This window comes from Natrix helvetica, assembly GCF_964273705.1.
Source record: "Natrix helvetica genome assembly, chromosome: 1".
Taxonomy (NCBI): domain Eukaryota; kingdom Metazoa; phylum Chordata; class Lepidosauria; order Squamata; family Natricidae; genus Natrix; species Natrix helvetica.
The window spans coordinates 357,557,028-357,572,438 of record NC_138548.1 but is presented as its reverse complement, the minus strand read 5'-3'; the positions used below and the strand labels follow the sequence as shown (position 1 = coordinate 357,572,438).

The following is a 15,411-nucleotide window of genomic DNA, read 5'->3' as shown; positions in this document are numbered from 1 at the left end:
CTTTTATATTTGCTTAAATACAAACTGTTCAGATATTTTGTAAACTGAGAAAATATATCTGTGGTTAATTCCAAATGTTAAAGGTGAACATGAAAACTTACCTTTAGCTATTAATTCCTATACATTATCCCATAGTCCTTTTTTGATGAAATGTTGATGGAACACCCTTGGAAAATAAGTAATGAGGATCGATGCTAATCTGACTAATCTTATGAGTCACCAATTTATACCATTAAAAAAACGATTAAAATTAAAAAATGAAAGTTGGGATATATCGGACATGTGATGCGACACCCAGAAAAATACGGCATTCTTCATTTAATCCTCCAGGAAAAGATTGAAGGCAAACGAGGTCCAGGCAGAAGAACCTCACAGCTTCAAAATCTAAGGGATTGGTTTGGACAAAACTCAGCAGCACTTTTTTTGTCTGGCTGTTGATAAAAATAGGATTGCCAACTTGATCGCCAATGTCTGATGACAGATATGGTACAAGATGATTTATACCATATCAAATGTTTCAAAAACTTCCCACCTTTCAAAGATTTTGTCTCTGTAGTGGAAGTGGAGTAGCTTGAATGTATCCCTCCTTTTTGCAAGTCATTCAGGAAGAAAGAGCTGGAAAATGCCAGAGTCAGTAAAGTTCATTTATTAGCATAGTAAAAATCAAAAAAGGAGAGCGCTTATGGATAAAGAAGTGCACCTGTCATCATCGCCTAGTGATACTTGAAAAATGCCCAGTGGAATCAGTGACTTCAACTTTCACAATATCTGCAGCTGAATGCAGAACTGAATGCAGTATTCCAAGTGTGGCCTCACCAAGGCATTATAAAGCGGCATCAACACTTCACGTGAATCAAAATCACGTGAAGTGTTGATGCCGCTTTATAATGCCTTGGTGAGGCCACACTTGGAATACTGCATTCAGTTCTGGTCGCCATGATGTAAAAAAGATGTGGAGACTCTAGAAAGAGTGCAGAGAAGAGCAACAAAGAGGATTAGGGGACTGGAGACTAAAACATGAAGAATGGTTGCAGGAACTGGGTATGTCTAGCTTAAGAGAAAGAAGGACCAGGGGAGACATGATAGCAGTGTTCCAATATCTCAGAGGTTGCCACAAAGAAGAGGGAGTCAAACTATTCTCCAAGGCACCTGAGGGTAGAACAAGAAGCAATGGGTGGAAACTAATCAAGGAGAGAAGCAACTTAGAACTGAGGAGAAATTTCCTGACAGTTAGAACAATTAATCAGTGGAACAGCTTGCCTCCAGAAGTTATGAATGCCCTAACACTGGAAATCTTTAAGAAGATGTTGGATAGCCATTTGCCTGAAACGGTATAGGGTTTTCTGCCTAGGCAGGGGGTTGGACTAGAAGACCTCCAAGGTCCCTTCCAACTCTACTATTGTATTGTATTGTATTGTATTGTATTGCAGCTCACTCATCAGAGGCACAGAGTGGGTGGACTGATGTAAAATTGATATTGAAAATTTACATTTACACTGAGGAGGCGAGGGAAGCTGAGGAAGACAAATCGGTCGTAGAGATGCAAAATGCACAGGAGACAAGAGTACAAGTAGGTTAACAATTGCAGTTTGTTAGAAACCCACGATACAGGTGAAACTCAAAAAATTAGAATATCGTGTAAAAGTTCATTTATTTCAGTAATGCAACTTAAAAGGTGAAATTAATATATGAAATAGACTCATTACATGCAAAGCAAGATAGTTCAAGCTGTGATTTGTCATAATTGTGACGATTATGGCTTACAGCTCATGAAAATCCCAAATCCACAATCTCAGAAAATCAGAATATTGTGAAAATGTGCAATATTCTAGGCTCAAAATGTCTCACTCTAATCAGCTAATTAAGCCACAACACCTGCAAAGGGTTCCCGAGTCTTTAAATGGTCTCTCTGTCTGGTTCAGACAATCATGGGAAAGACTGCTGACCTGACAGTTGTACAGAAAACCATCATTGACACCCTCCATAAGGAGGGAAAGCCTCAAAAGGTAATTGCAAAAGAAGTTGGATGTTCCCAAAGTGCTGTATCAAAACACATTAATAGAAAGTTATGTGGAAGGGAAAAGTGTGGAAGAAAAAGGTGCACAAGCAGCAGGGATGACCGCAGCCTAGAGAGGATTGTCAGGAAAAGGCCATTCAAAAGTGTTGGGGACTTTCACAAGGTGTGGACTGAGGCTGGAGTCAGTGCATCAAGAGCTACCACACACAGACGGATCCTGGACATGGGCTTCAAATGTCGTATTCCTCTTGTCAAGCCGCCCCTGAACAACAAACAACATCAGAAGCGTCTTGCCCGAACTAAAGAAAAACAGACTTGGTCTGTTGCTCAGTGGTCCAAAGTCCTCTTTTCTGATGAGAGCAACTTTTGTATCTCATTTGGAAACCAAGGACCCAGAGTATGGAGGAAGAATGGAGAGGCACACATTGCAAGATGCTTGAAGTCCAGTGTGAAGTTTCCACAGTCTGTGTTGATTTGGGGAGCCATGTCATCTGCTGGTGTTGGTCCACTGTGCTTCATTAAGTCCAGGGTCAATGCAGCCATCTACCAGGAGATTTTGGAGCACTTCATGCTTCCTTCTGCAGACGAGCTTTATGGGGATGCTGACTTCAGTTTCCAGCAGGACTTGGCACCTGCCCACACTGCCAAAAGCACCAAAACCTGGTTCAATGACCATGGGATTACTGTGCTTGATTGGCCAGCAAACTCACCTGACCTGAACCCAATAATAATAATAATAATAATAATAATAATAATAATAATAATAATAATAATAATAATAATAATAATAATAATATTAATGCTTCTAGACCGCCCCCTCTCCCGAAAGGGACTCGGGGCGGTGTACAGTTCATACAAAATATAACAAGATACAATAAAATTAAATATGTACAGTTGACAATTGACATGGAGGAGGTTAAAATGTAGTTAAAAGAACTGTACAAAGCAGATATAAAATAAATTCAAACCCCTAAAAACAAATACAGTAAATTAAAAACCCCTAAAATAACCAGATATAATACATTTGCCAGGAGGGACAGTTGAATTATGCCAGGCCTGCTAATCGGAACAGGTGGGTCTTCAGTTTTTGCCAGAAGGAGGGGAGGTCAGAAGTGGTTCTAATGTCGGGGGGGAGGTCATTCCAGAGGGTTGGGCCCATCACAGAGAAGGCCCTACTCCTCGGTGTCGCCCGCTGGCATTGCCTAGTGGACGGCACCAGGAGAAGTCCCTCCCTGTGTGAGCGTATTGGCCGCAGGGATGTATGTGGGAGGATGCGATCCCGCAAGTAACTAGGTCCCGTGCCATGGAGCGCTTTAAAGATGGTAATCAGCACCTTGAAACGCACCCGGAAAACCACAGGCAGCCAGTGCAGCTCGCGCAGGAGAGGTGTTACGTGGGAGTACCTCGTACTCCCCATCACAGCCCGCGCGGCTGCGTTCTGAACTAACTGCAGTCTCCGGGCGCGTCCCAAGGGCAGCCCCATGTAGAGAGCGTTGCAGTAATCCAGGCGGGACGTCACCAGCGCATGAGTGACCGTGCGTAGGGCATCCCGGTCCAGTAGGGGGCGCAATTGGCGCACCAAGCGAACCTGGTGGAACGCCCCCCTTGCCACGGCTGCCACATGGTCATCCATTGACAGCCGGGCATCAAGGAGGACGCCCAAATTGCGCGCCCGTTCCACAGGGGGCAATTGTTCGCCCCCTATGGCCAGCGATGGGATCAGCTGGCTGAACCGAGGTGCCGGTAGCCACAGCCACTCAGTCTTGGAGGGGTTGAGTTTAAGTCTGTTGTCCCCCATCCAGACCCCGACGGCCTCCAAACACCGGGACATCACTTCGACAGCCTCGTTGGGGTGGTTTGGAGTTGAAATATACAGCTGAGTATCATCAGCGTAGAAGTGATACTCAACCCCAAAACCACGGATGATCTCACCCAGCGGCTTCACATATGTGTTGAACAGGAGAGGCGAGAGGACCGACCCCTGTGGCACTCCACAAGTGAGTGGCCTCGGGGTCGACCTCTGTCCCCCTGTCAACACACATTGCCTCCGGTCGGAGAGGTAGGAGCCGAACCACCGCAGAACGGTACCTCCGACTCCAATCCCCTCCAACCGGCGCAATAGGATACCATGGTCGATGGTATCAAAAGCCACCGAGAGGTCTAATAGGACCAGGATAGAGGAACAACCTCTATCTCTGGCCCTCCAGAGATCATCAACCAACGCGACCAAGGCTGTCTCTGTGCTGTGCCTGGGTCGGAAGCCGGACTGGCGTGAGTCTAGATACTCGGATTCGTCAAGGTGTCGTGGAAACTGCTGCGCCACCACATTCTCAACAACCTTCGCTAGAAACGGAAGGTTGGAGACTGGACGATAATTAGCTAGCTCCATTGGGTCGAGTGAAGGCCTCTTAAGTAAGGGCCTCACCACCGCCTCTTTCAAGGCGGTTGGTAAGGATCCCTCACCCAATGAGGCATTCACCAGGCCCAGAAGCCAGCCTCGGGTCACCTCCCAAGATGCCAGTACCAACCAGGAGGGACACGGGTCCATTAAACATGTGGTGGGTCGCAGCCGTCCACGCAACCTATCTAAATCCTCGGGGGCAACAGAATCAAACTCCTCCCAGGATGGTCTCACAAGACTCGCTGTTGGCGGCCCGTCTGGTCCACTGAGAATCTATGGGGCATTGCCAAGAGAAAGATGAGAGACATGAGACCGAACAATGCAGAAGAGCTGAAGGCCGCTATTGAAGCATCCTGGTCTTCCATAACACCTCAGCAGTGCCACAGGCTGATAGCTTCCATGCCACGCCGCATTGAGGCAGTAATTGCTGCAAAAGGGGCATATGCATGCTTATACTTTTCAGAGGTCCGATATTGTTCTATGTACAATCCTTGTTTTATTGATTGCATGTAATATTCTAATTTTCTGAGATGGTGGATTTGGGGTTTTCATCAGCTGTACGCCATAATCATCACAATTATGACAAATCACAGCTTGAGCTATCTTGCTTTGCATGTAATGAGTCTTATCTTATATATAAGTTTCACCTTTTAAGTTGCATTACTGAAATAAATGAACTTTTGCATGATATTCTAATTTTTCGAGTTTCACCTGTATACTCCGTCTCTTGTGCGTTCTGCAACTCTAAATACCAATCTGTCCTCCTCAGCTTCCCTTCCCACTTCAGTATAAATTTAAATTTTATATCCTACATCAGTCCAGCCATTCTGTGGCTGCGATGAAGTGAAAGTAGTGCCTACATTTAGGATAATTTTAGAATAGGCAACACAGAGAGGTAGTGCTTGGTTAATGACCCCCTGTGGCACTGAATGAGGGGGATTTATGACCAGTCCTTAAATTTCCAACCATCACAGAATCTCCTGGACACCTGATGGCAATCCATTCATACGGCAAAACAACTAGACACAAGGACAGCCCCACCCCCACCCTGCTGTGTTACTCTCAGTTCACCTCTCCAACTGGTACACGTGTGTGTTTGCGTGTGCAAGTGCACACGTAAGGTCTCTCCCCCCCCCCGCCCTCCCTTGCAGCCTGGCATTGTGACATTGGAGAGGAAAAGATCGGGAGAGTCTGGGGGATGAGAAAAAGAAACAAACATTGCAAAAAAAAAAACTAGCTTTTGTTAGTTTGCACTTTGCAGTCTATCATCCCAGAGGTTTGTCTGAGTGTGTATGTATGTGTGTGTGTGTGGGGGGGTGTCTCACTCATTGCAGCCTGCAAGCTAACGAAAGCTGTTTTTTTTTGGCAAAGTTTGTTTCTTTTTCTGAACATCCAGCCTCTCCCAATATTTTCCTCTCCAATGTCAAAGCGCTGGCTGAGCTGCAAGGGACGGGGACGGACGGACGGACACACACACACACACACACACACACACGCACGAGTCTGGGAGATGTGAGCTAAAAACCATGCTGAAGCAATGATGGGGGAGGGGTCAAAATGGGAAGCCTCTGTTAGGAGCCTCTGGCAGCTTAAAAAAAAGGAATGGATAGGAAAACAGGAAGGAAGGAAGGAAGGAAGGAAGGAAGGAGGGAGGGAGGGAGGGAGGGAGGGAGGGAGGAAGGAAGGAAGGAAGGAAGGAAGGAAGGAAGGAAGGAAGGAAGGAAGGAGAGGAAACTTGGTTGGAGATGCCCGAGTTCAAAAGAGAAAGCAATACTGTGTTATGTTTTGTCACAGACAGAACTTTATTGGCAATCCAAGTTAACATTGGTATTCTTGAATTGTGAAAGTATCCCTTCCTTGTGTGTTGCAAACATCCATTTCCAGTGGGGAAAACAGGATAAGGCAGAGTGGGGGAAATATTTTCCTTTGCTATATTTCTAGTCTGAATTACACCATGGCAAGCTCCCTAGTGGAGAGTCCTTTTAGGGATTATGTATTAATAGAAAAGCAACTTATCTGTTCCTAAACGCTAAACTTGTACATAAAAAACAGAGCTCTGATCAGCTATCACAACCAATATCACAACCCACTATCACAACTAACATCACAACCAACATATAAAAAAGATGTGGAGACTCTAGAAAGAGTGCAGAGAAGAGCAACAAAGATGATTAGGGGACTGGAGACTAAAACATATGAAGAACGGTTGCAGGAACTGGGTATGTTTAGCTCAAGAGAAAGAAGGACTAGGGGAGACATGATAGCAGTGTTCCAATATCTCAGGGGTTGCCACAAAGAAGAGGGAGTCAAGCTATTCTCCAAGGCACCTGAGGGTAGAACAAGAAGCAATGGGTGGAAACTAATCAAGGAGAGAAGCAACTTAGAACTGAGGAGAAACTTCCTGACAGTTAGAACAATTAATCAGTGGAACAGCTTGCCTCCAGAAGTTGTGAATGTCCCAACACTGGAAGTCTTTAAGAAGATGTTGGATAGCCATTTGTCTGAAGTGATGCAAGTTTTCCTGCCTAGGCAGAGGGTTGGTTCCTTCCAACTCTGTTATTCTATTCTATTCTATTCTATTTTGACAGTTTTGCTGTTGTCTGTGGCCTCTCCCACTGGATGCAAGCATGGGATATAGAGCCTGGTTTGTTCTTAGTCTTTGGCCACAAACTACTAGCAAAAGTGGCATTTGATCCCAAGGCAAGGAGGCCTTGAGAAATCTTTCCCCTTTTGCATTTGAGCATCCAAGAAGGGACAGGAAAGACAAAGAAAGAGAAGGAGAGAGAGCAAGGAAGGGAAAACAAGGAAAGAGGGCAAGAAAGAAAGGAAAACAAAGAGGGGAGCAAAAAAGAAGAAAAGGGAAAAAAAGGAAAGGATTATAATTAGAGAGAGTCAAATTCTGAGGGAAGTCCTGCCTTAGCCCTTGGCCACCAGCTGCCTTGCTGCCCTTTCGCCGTCCCCTTGTCCCCTCTTGACCTCTCCTGGTGGTCTCCCATCCTATTGATGAGGATAGTTTGGTTACAAAGTGGGCTCTCTTCGCATGGAGAGAGAGTGGGCCTCCCTCTGACCCACACACATTGCCCTCCTGCATATACCATGAGCAACATGCCCAAGGAGAGTGAGCACAGCAGCAGCAGCCTTGAGGAGGTAAGCGCAGGGGAAGCGAGGCTAGGCTGTGGGGTCCCAGTATCCTGGGAGCTTGAGGGCTAGGCTGGGCGCTTGCGCTCCCAAGGCTCTGGGCAGCCTGCATTGCTGCCGGGGAGTCCTAAGAGGGGTGGCGAGAATAACGGTTTGTTGCTCCCCATCGTCTCACCTTCCTTTACTGGATAGAATGGATCCCCCCAGACCTGCCTGGGCTTCCACAGGCACCCCACGACATGAGAGATGTCGAGCTGGCCATGCAATGCCACTCCAGCCATGGCCACACCCACCCACGAGGTCAACCACAACTCTGATGAGGCTCACAATATAATTGAGTTTGACACCCCTGATCAGGACACTCGTATGGTTTCTCCCCTGTGTGAGTCCTCTGGTAGTTCACCAGATTGCAGTTATGGCTGAAACCTTCCCCACAATCTAGACACTCGTATGGTTTCTCCCCTGTGTGAGTCCTCTGGTAGTTCACCAGATTGCAGTCATGACTGAAACTTTTCCCATCATCTAGACACTCATATGGTTTCTCTCCTGCGTGAGTGCTCTGGTGTTTCACCAGCATAGAACGGTAACAGAAACTTTTCTCACAATCGGGACACTTGAATGGTTTCTCCCCTGTGTGTGTCCTCTGGTGTATCAGCAGGCCGGAATTGAGACTGAAGTGTTTCCCACAATCAGGACATTCAAAAGGTTTTTCTCCCGTGTGTATTCTCTGGTGTTTCCCCAAGGAGGATCTCTGACTGAAATGTTTCCCACAAGCAGGACATTCAAAGGGTTTCTCTCCTGTGTGAGTCCTCAGGTGATCCACGAGGTTGGAACTCTGACTGAAACATTTCACACACTCTGGACACTGGTACGGTTTCTCCCCTGTGTGAATCCTCTGGTGGTTCACCAGGTTAAAATGGTGACGGAAACTTTTCCCACAATCTGGACACTCGAAGGGTTTCTCTCCTGTGTGAGTCCTCTGGTGTATCAGCAGGCTGGAATTGAGACTGAAGCTTTTCCCACAAACAGGACATTCATAGGGTTTCTCTCCTGTGTGAATCCTCTGGTGTTTTACCAGGCTGGAATTCTGACTGAAACTTTTCCCACAATCAGGACACTGAAAAGGTTTTTCTCCTGTGTGAGTCCTCTGGTGTTTCACCAGGCTGGAATTGAGACTGAAGGCTTTCCCACAATCAGGGCAGTCAAAGGGTTTCTCTCCTGTGTGAGTCCTCTTGTGTATCTCTAGGTGGGAAATCCGACTGAATTGTTTCCCACAATCAGAACATTCAAAGGGTTTCTCTTCTGTGTGGGTCCTCAGGTGTTTCACAAGGTTGGAATTCTCACTGAAACGATTCCCACAATCTGGATAATTGTACGGTTTCTCCCCGGTGTGAGTCGTCTGATGTATCACAAAGTTGCCATGCTTGCGAAAGCATTTACCACATTGGGAGCAGTTGTAGGGCATCTCTCCTATGTGGATCCTTCTAGGAATCCCAAGGGAGCTATTCTGACCAAAGCTTTTGCCACATTCAGAGTATGTATATGGCTTTTCTCCAGTGTGGATCCTCTTGTGATTTGAACTCTGTGCTTTTCCCACAATGGCCACGAATTGTGCGTGACTTTCTGAAGGAAATGGGAAATATTTTTATTTCTGTTTCAATTTGCTTTGCTTTTCGATGTTGCTTGTTGTCCTGTGTGCTTATATTGGCATCATCTTTTGTCTGTAAGAATCAAATGGAAGTGTAAGTTTTATTGCTTATAAAACGGTTGCAGAAGATTTGAAAAAAAAAAGTAGCACAGGTAATCCTTGAGGTACGACAGGCCGTTCAACGAACGTTCGAAGTTATAACCGCCCCTCCTCCCCAATGCTAAATACGAATATGTTTGAAAGTGGAAATTTTGTAGCCCTCCCTCCCTTGCAGTCCTTCACCCTTTGACCAACTGGAGAGAAGCTGAAACACACCCACCTATTTCCCTCCCATCTTCCCCAGTCAGTCCTCAGAGGCCCCAGACCTCAGTACATAGGCCTGCTTTGCCAATATACTTGCTCCTAGGCCCTCCTCCCCAACCCCACTCCCCTGTCACCATTCACTTCCTTAAGTTTTGACTGGCTCAAGATGTCAGCTGGGCCACGTGGCATAATCAAGAAGAATATATGCAATTTCTTTTGTTTCCATGGCAATCCTTTCGCCCCACCCAGCATTAATCGGTAGTGATTTAGCCTGCCTGGGGAGGAAAGGATTGCCACATAGAAGCAAAAGAGATAGCTTTCTTCTTTGCTCTATCAGTGTAAGACTTCCAGTGTTGGGGCATTCACAACTTCTGGAGGCAACTTCTGTTCCACTGATCAATTGTTCTAACTGTCAGGAAATTTCTCCTCAGTTCTAAGTTGCTTCTCTCCTTGATTAGTTTCCACCCATTGCTTCTTGTTCTGCCCTCAGATGCCTTGGAGAATAGTTTGACTCCCTCTTCTTTGTGGCAACCCCTGAGATATTGGAAGACTGCTATCATGTCTCCCCTAGTCCTTCTTTCTATTAAGCTAAACATACCCAGTTCCTGCAACTGTTCTTCATATGTTTTAGTCTCCAGTCCCCTAATCATCTTTGTTGCTCTTCTCTGCACTCTTTCTAGAGTCTCCACGTCTTTTCTTACATCGTGGCGACCAAAACTGAATACAGTATTCTAAGTGTTTGTTACAGCTAAGCTATCAAGCAAAGAAACCTCTCTAGAAAATAAACAAGTATAGTGAAATAGGAGTGGAGTTTTAGGAAGCTATCTAGCATCATGTTTTCCTTTGTAATCAGCAAAGCAACTGTTTCATTATTTCCCCCAAAATTGACATGCTGGGATAGACCTTCTGTGAACACGGGAGGTTCTCAATACAGGTAACCCTTGATTTACAACCACCGTTGAGGCCAAAATTTCCTCTGCTAAGCAAGACAATTGTTAAGTGAGTTTTGCCCCATTTTCCAACCTTCCTTGCCGCAGTTGTTAAGTGAATCACTGCAGTTGTTAAGTTGTTAACACAATTGTTAAGGGAATCTGGTTTTCCCATTAACTCTGCTTGGCCGAAGTTTGCAAAAGGTTGATCACATGACCCGGGACACTGCAACCGTCATAAATACGAACCAGTTGCCAAGGATCTAAATTTTGATCACGTGACCACTGAGATGCTGCAAGAGCTATAAGTGTGAAAAACAGTCATAAGTCACTTTTCTCACTGCCGCTATAACGTCAAATGGTCACTAAACAAATGTAAGTCAAGGGATACCTGTATGCAGAAGTAGCTTGTTTGCTAACAATAAAATATTGAGCAATACAAATAGGAAAAGTGAAGCTGTTTCAACATGAAACTGGGGGTGAGATTAAGTCCTGTCCCCAAATAGCTACTGGGCATGTGGGGTACAGTGGTTACAGGAAGGCAAACTAAGAGCCTGAAGCCATGGCCTTGCGTTATCCAGTAGCAAACAAACAGGATACTGTAGAGCAGGGGTGTCAAACTCAAGGCCCAGGGGCCAGATCCAGCACGCTGGGTGCTTAGGTCTGGCATGTGGGGCCACCCTGGAAACAGAGAAGGACCAGTCCACAGTGCCTCTGGCAGCGAAGATGGAACTTGTGAGGGTCGTGTGCGCCCCTCCCGAGCTCCGTTTTCGTTGGCAGATGGTTGCAGGCGGCTGTCCCAGCCGAAAACAGTGCTCAGTAGCCCATTTTCACTGGCAGAACACTTGGGCCACCATAGCCCCGCCCCCGACATGAGTGACATCATTCCTGCCACGCCCACCCTGGTCACGCCCACCCCAGCCTCCTGAGGTCAAACACCACCTTGATGTGGCCCTCAATGAAATCGAGTTTGACACCCCTGCTGTAGGAGCAGAGAAGGCCAATGCAAAAGGGATTTGCCCCCTCTTACAAACTGTCCAGAAAATCCTTGGTTTTATAAGAGTTTCAGGAAAGATTTTTTTAAAAAATATTGGTGGAAAATTGGAGCAGAACAATCCACGGAAGTGCTTGCTTACAGATGCAGCAATGAGAGCCCCAGGTTCATTTTTTTTCTAGCTTAAGAGAAGATAATAGCTGCAACTACCAAGAAAAAATTGAGCTTCCAGACTCAGGAACTGCATACAGGTTGTCCTCGACTTACAAAAATTCATTAGTGACAGAAGTTACAACTGCACTGAAAAAGTGACTTACGACTGTTTTTCACAGTTACGACCTCTGCAGCATCTCCATGGTCATGTGATCAAAATTCAGACACTTGGCAACTGATTCATATTTATGATGGTCACAATAACCTGGGGTTACTGAGGATTCCCGTTTGTGACCTTCTGACAAGCAAAGTCAATGGGGAAGCCAAATTCACTTAGCAACCACGTTACTAGCTTAACCACTGCAAAGATTCACTTAACAACTGTGGCAAGAAAGGGCATAAAATTGGGGGGAGGAGACATTTACAAATGTTTGACTTGGCTACATAAATTTTGGGCTTAAACTGTGGTCGCAAATCCCAGATTACTTGTTATTTCTCAAGAACAATTTTACAAGAGGGAGGAGTCAATTTCTTTTTTAAAGGCTGCATTCTAACCATTTGTGCTTTTGGAAGACTGGGGCTGGCAGAGAAGTGAAATCAGAGGCTGGACCTCCTCTGATTTTCTTTAGGGTCAATCCTGCAAGAGAATCTATAAAGCCTTAGTTAAGACCACACACAGAATACGCCAATACGGCCTCCAGTTTTTCGTCCCCACACTGTAGAAAAGATGTTGAGATTCTAGAACAGCTTGCCTTCAGAAGTCGTGGGAGCTTCATCATTGGAAGCTTTCAAGAAGAGACTGGACTGTCATCTCTCAGAAGTAGTATAGGGTTTCCTGCTTGAGCAGGGGGTTGGAATAGATGACCTACAAGGCCCCTTCCCACTCTGTTATTCTGTATATTCTGTAATAACGGCCAACTCCTTTCACGTGTACTACTGCTAGGTTGCCCCTCTGCCATCCTATACTTGGCCTCTACATTTTTCCTATCTGATGCAAAGCTTTGTATCGTGTATCTTAAAGTGGGAACAACCAACCAAAGGAACAGCTTGCCTTCAGAGGTTGTGGGAGCTTCATCACTGGAGGCTTTCAAGAAGAGACTGGACTGCCATCCGTCACAAATGCTGTAGGGTCTCTTGCTTGTGCGCTGGGTTAGGGGGGTTAGACTAGATGACCTACAAGGCCCCTTCCAACTCTTGTTATTCTGTATATTCTGTAATAACGCCCAACTCCTTTCACATATACTATTGCTAGGTTGCCTCTCTGCCATCCTATACTTGGCCTCTACATTTTTCCTACCAGATGCAAAGCTTTGTATCTTACAGTGGGAACAATCAAGCAGTGGAACAGAAGTTCCTGGAGCTTCATCACTGGAGGCTTTCAAGAAGAGACTGTTCTGCCATCCGTCAGCAATGCTGTAGAGCTGGGAGGGGGGGTTAGACTAGATGACCTACAAGGCCCCCTTCCAACTCCTGTTATTCTGTTAATCCGAGGCTTCGGCCAACATGACAATAGACTTCCCTCCAGCCCCGCCCCTTTCGAATCTCCGCCGGATCGTGTCACCATTCATGGAACAAAGAGACGCCGCTTGCAACTCAATTGCCCCGGTGCTCCTTTTGTCCTTTTTGTCTCCCCACCCGTGACGCCTCCGCGCCCTCTTTTTACGCCTCTCCCCGCACCTGGATTGTGCAGCTGTGTGCTATGCATGAACATGGAGGTTCAATTTTGTATTGAAATAGTGTGAGCTCTGCAAGGATCAACTGTTGCACCCTTTCCTTTACCAGGAGAGAGTTAAATAGGAGCAGGGTTTTTTTTTAAAGCAATTATTTACTCAAGGACTATTTCCCTTTAAATATCCCCCCCCCCACCGCAGTCCTCCTTCCTGGATTTCTTATTCTCTGATCTTTAGCTTCAAATTTAGCTTACCCTTTCCGAACTGTTGAGATTTGCCCAGCAACAATAAACAACGACGATACCAAATTAAAAGATTTGTCCAAAGAAGCTACAGGAAAAGGAATTCACTAAGAGGAAGTGGAGGGGGGAGTCTGCATTTCTGGATCTACTCTAGCTGCGGAACTTTGTGTGTTTAACCCGTTCAGCTTTTGGGAAAGTTGCACGGTTTCACTATAACGTGGTTGTAAAGGGATCTCCCCACCAATCCCGCTTCCTTATGCAGGATTCAGCATCCAGAACGGCATTTGACAGCGCAGATTTAAAGCAACATGGAACCAAAAATGTATTTGCAATCACCATTCGATTTTGGAATAAATTCTCCTAGGCGTTATGTTTAGTTAGCCTTTGTTATAACTGTAACAAAAAAAAAGGGTTCAGAACTGGTTGTAAACCGGTTTTGAGAAAGTGCCTTTAAACTGGATCCAGGGAAAAAGGACTTTCCAGCAAGTATGCATGACAATAAATAGAGGTAAATATCGACTCAACAAACAATTCATTTGGTGACCGTTCAGAGTTACAATGGCATTGAAAAAAATGCCTTAGGATCGGTTTTCACAGTTACGACGGAGATGGGTTTCTGGCGGTTCTCCCCGGATCGGGCGAACCGATAGTAGCAACGGAAGGGAGGCTCTGCCCACCCGCGCGTAAGCAAACCAGGAGTAAAATAAATTGAAACCCACCACGGATCCCCATGATCGTGTGATCAACATTCAGCCGCTTGGCAACTGATTCATATTTATGACGGTCACGGGAACCTGGGGTCATTGAGGATTCCCTTTTGTGACCTCCTGACAAGCAAAGTCAATGGGGAAGTCAAATTCACTTAGCAAACATGCTACTAGCTTAACAAGCGCAGCGATTCACTTAAGAACTGCGCCCAGGAAAAGTCATAAAAGGGGGCAAAATGCACTTAAATGATTTCTCACTTAGCAACAGAAATTTTGGAGACAATTGTAGTCGTAAATTGAAGACTACCTGTATCACATGACTAAATCGGGGGTGAGGTCCGGCAGGCAATATTGCCGGTTTGCTCGTGTGCGCATTGCACGCGCATGCGCAGTGCAATTAAAATTGTTCTGTGCATGCGCAGAACTGAAAACAAGGTAGGCGCTGCCAACGGCACCACCTGGAAAACCAGTTCGGGGGCTTGGCACACCTGGGTCGCTGCCAGGCTGCCAAACCACTACCAGTTTGGCCGAACTGGGCCAAACCAGTAAGAACCTATCACTGGATTGCTTCTGTCATTAAGCAAGGAACTTTGTTGCAACTTCCTGCTGGCTTTTAATAAACAAAATCAATGAGTAAGCCTTAGAACAGCGATCGTGAACTTTTTTGGCTCGCTTGCCACAAGTGGGGGGAGCGCAGGGGGGCGTGTGCGGGCATGCCGCGCCCATAATGCAATGCGCGATCCCCCAGGGCGCATGTGCACACAACAAGCATGACCCCCCCCCACTTTTACATGTTTTTTTCACCCTCCCCAGGCTCCAGAGGCTTTATAGGAGCCTGGGGAGGGCGAAAAGAGTCCCCCACCCCCCTGTAGGCCCTACGGAGGCTTCAGGGACCATCCGGAGGCTTCCCTGAAGCCTTCGGAACGCTCAAAATGACCCTCCGAGCAAACCGGAAGTGACTTCCGATTTGCTCGGAGCGTCATTTTAAGCGTTGCGAAGGCTTCAGGGAAGCCTCTGGACGGTCCCTGAAGCCTCTGGAGAGCCTCCGGGGGGGGGCGGGGGAGGCTCTTTTCGCCCTCCCCAGGCTCCTATAAAGCCTCTGGAGCCTGGGGAGGGCGAAAAAATGGCTTTTAAAAATGGTGAACTCAGCTGGCCAGCTCGCATGCCCTGACAAATGGCTCCGCGTGCCACCTGTGGCACACGTGCCAT

At 46.4% G+C, this 15,411-nt stretch overlaps 1 protein-coding gene across 3 annotated transcripts; it reads right to left on the bottom strand.

Annotated features, from left to right (window-relative positions):
* Positions 1-986: 986 nt before the first annotated feature.
* LOC309384289 (uncharacterized protein) lies at positions 987-13,601 on the bottom strand. Of its 3 annotated transcripts, none has more exons than XR_014174026.1 (3): positions 13,508-13,601; positions 6,850-9,277; positions 987-1,255 (listed from the first exon to the last, which is right to left on the bottom strand). XR_014174026.1 is itself a non-coding variant. In XM_081937610.1 (3 exons), the coding sequence occupies exons 2-3, from the start codon at positions 9,019-9,021 to the stop codon at positions 7,858-7,860; spliced, it is 1,080 nt and encodes a 359-aa protein (XP_081793736.1). In that variant the 5' UTR covers positions 9,022-9,277; positions 13,508-13,601; the 3' UTR covers positions 6,057-7,857. The 3 variants fall into 3 exon arrangements, 2 of the variants coding, with proteins under 2 accessions (XP_081793736.1, XP_081793735.1); XM_081937610.1 differs by lacking the exon at positions 987-1,255 and having other exon boundaries at positions 6,057-7,982; positions 8,067-9,277; XM_081937609.1 differs by lacking the exon at positions 987-1,255 and having other exon boundaries at positions 6,057-9,277.
* Between the last annotated feature and the right edge of the window lie 1,810 nt (positions 13,602-15,411).

Bases quoted from the DNA above. Each gene is read 5' to 3' on its own strand.
- LOC309384289 (XM_081937609.1), bottom strand. From the start codon at position 9,021: ATGCCCTACAACTGCTCCCAATGTGGTAAATGCTTTCGCAAGCATGGC.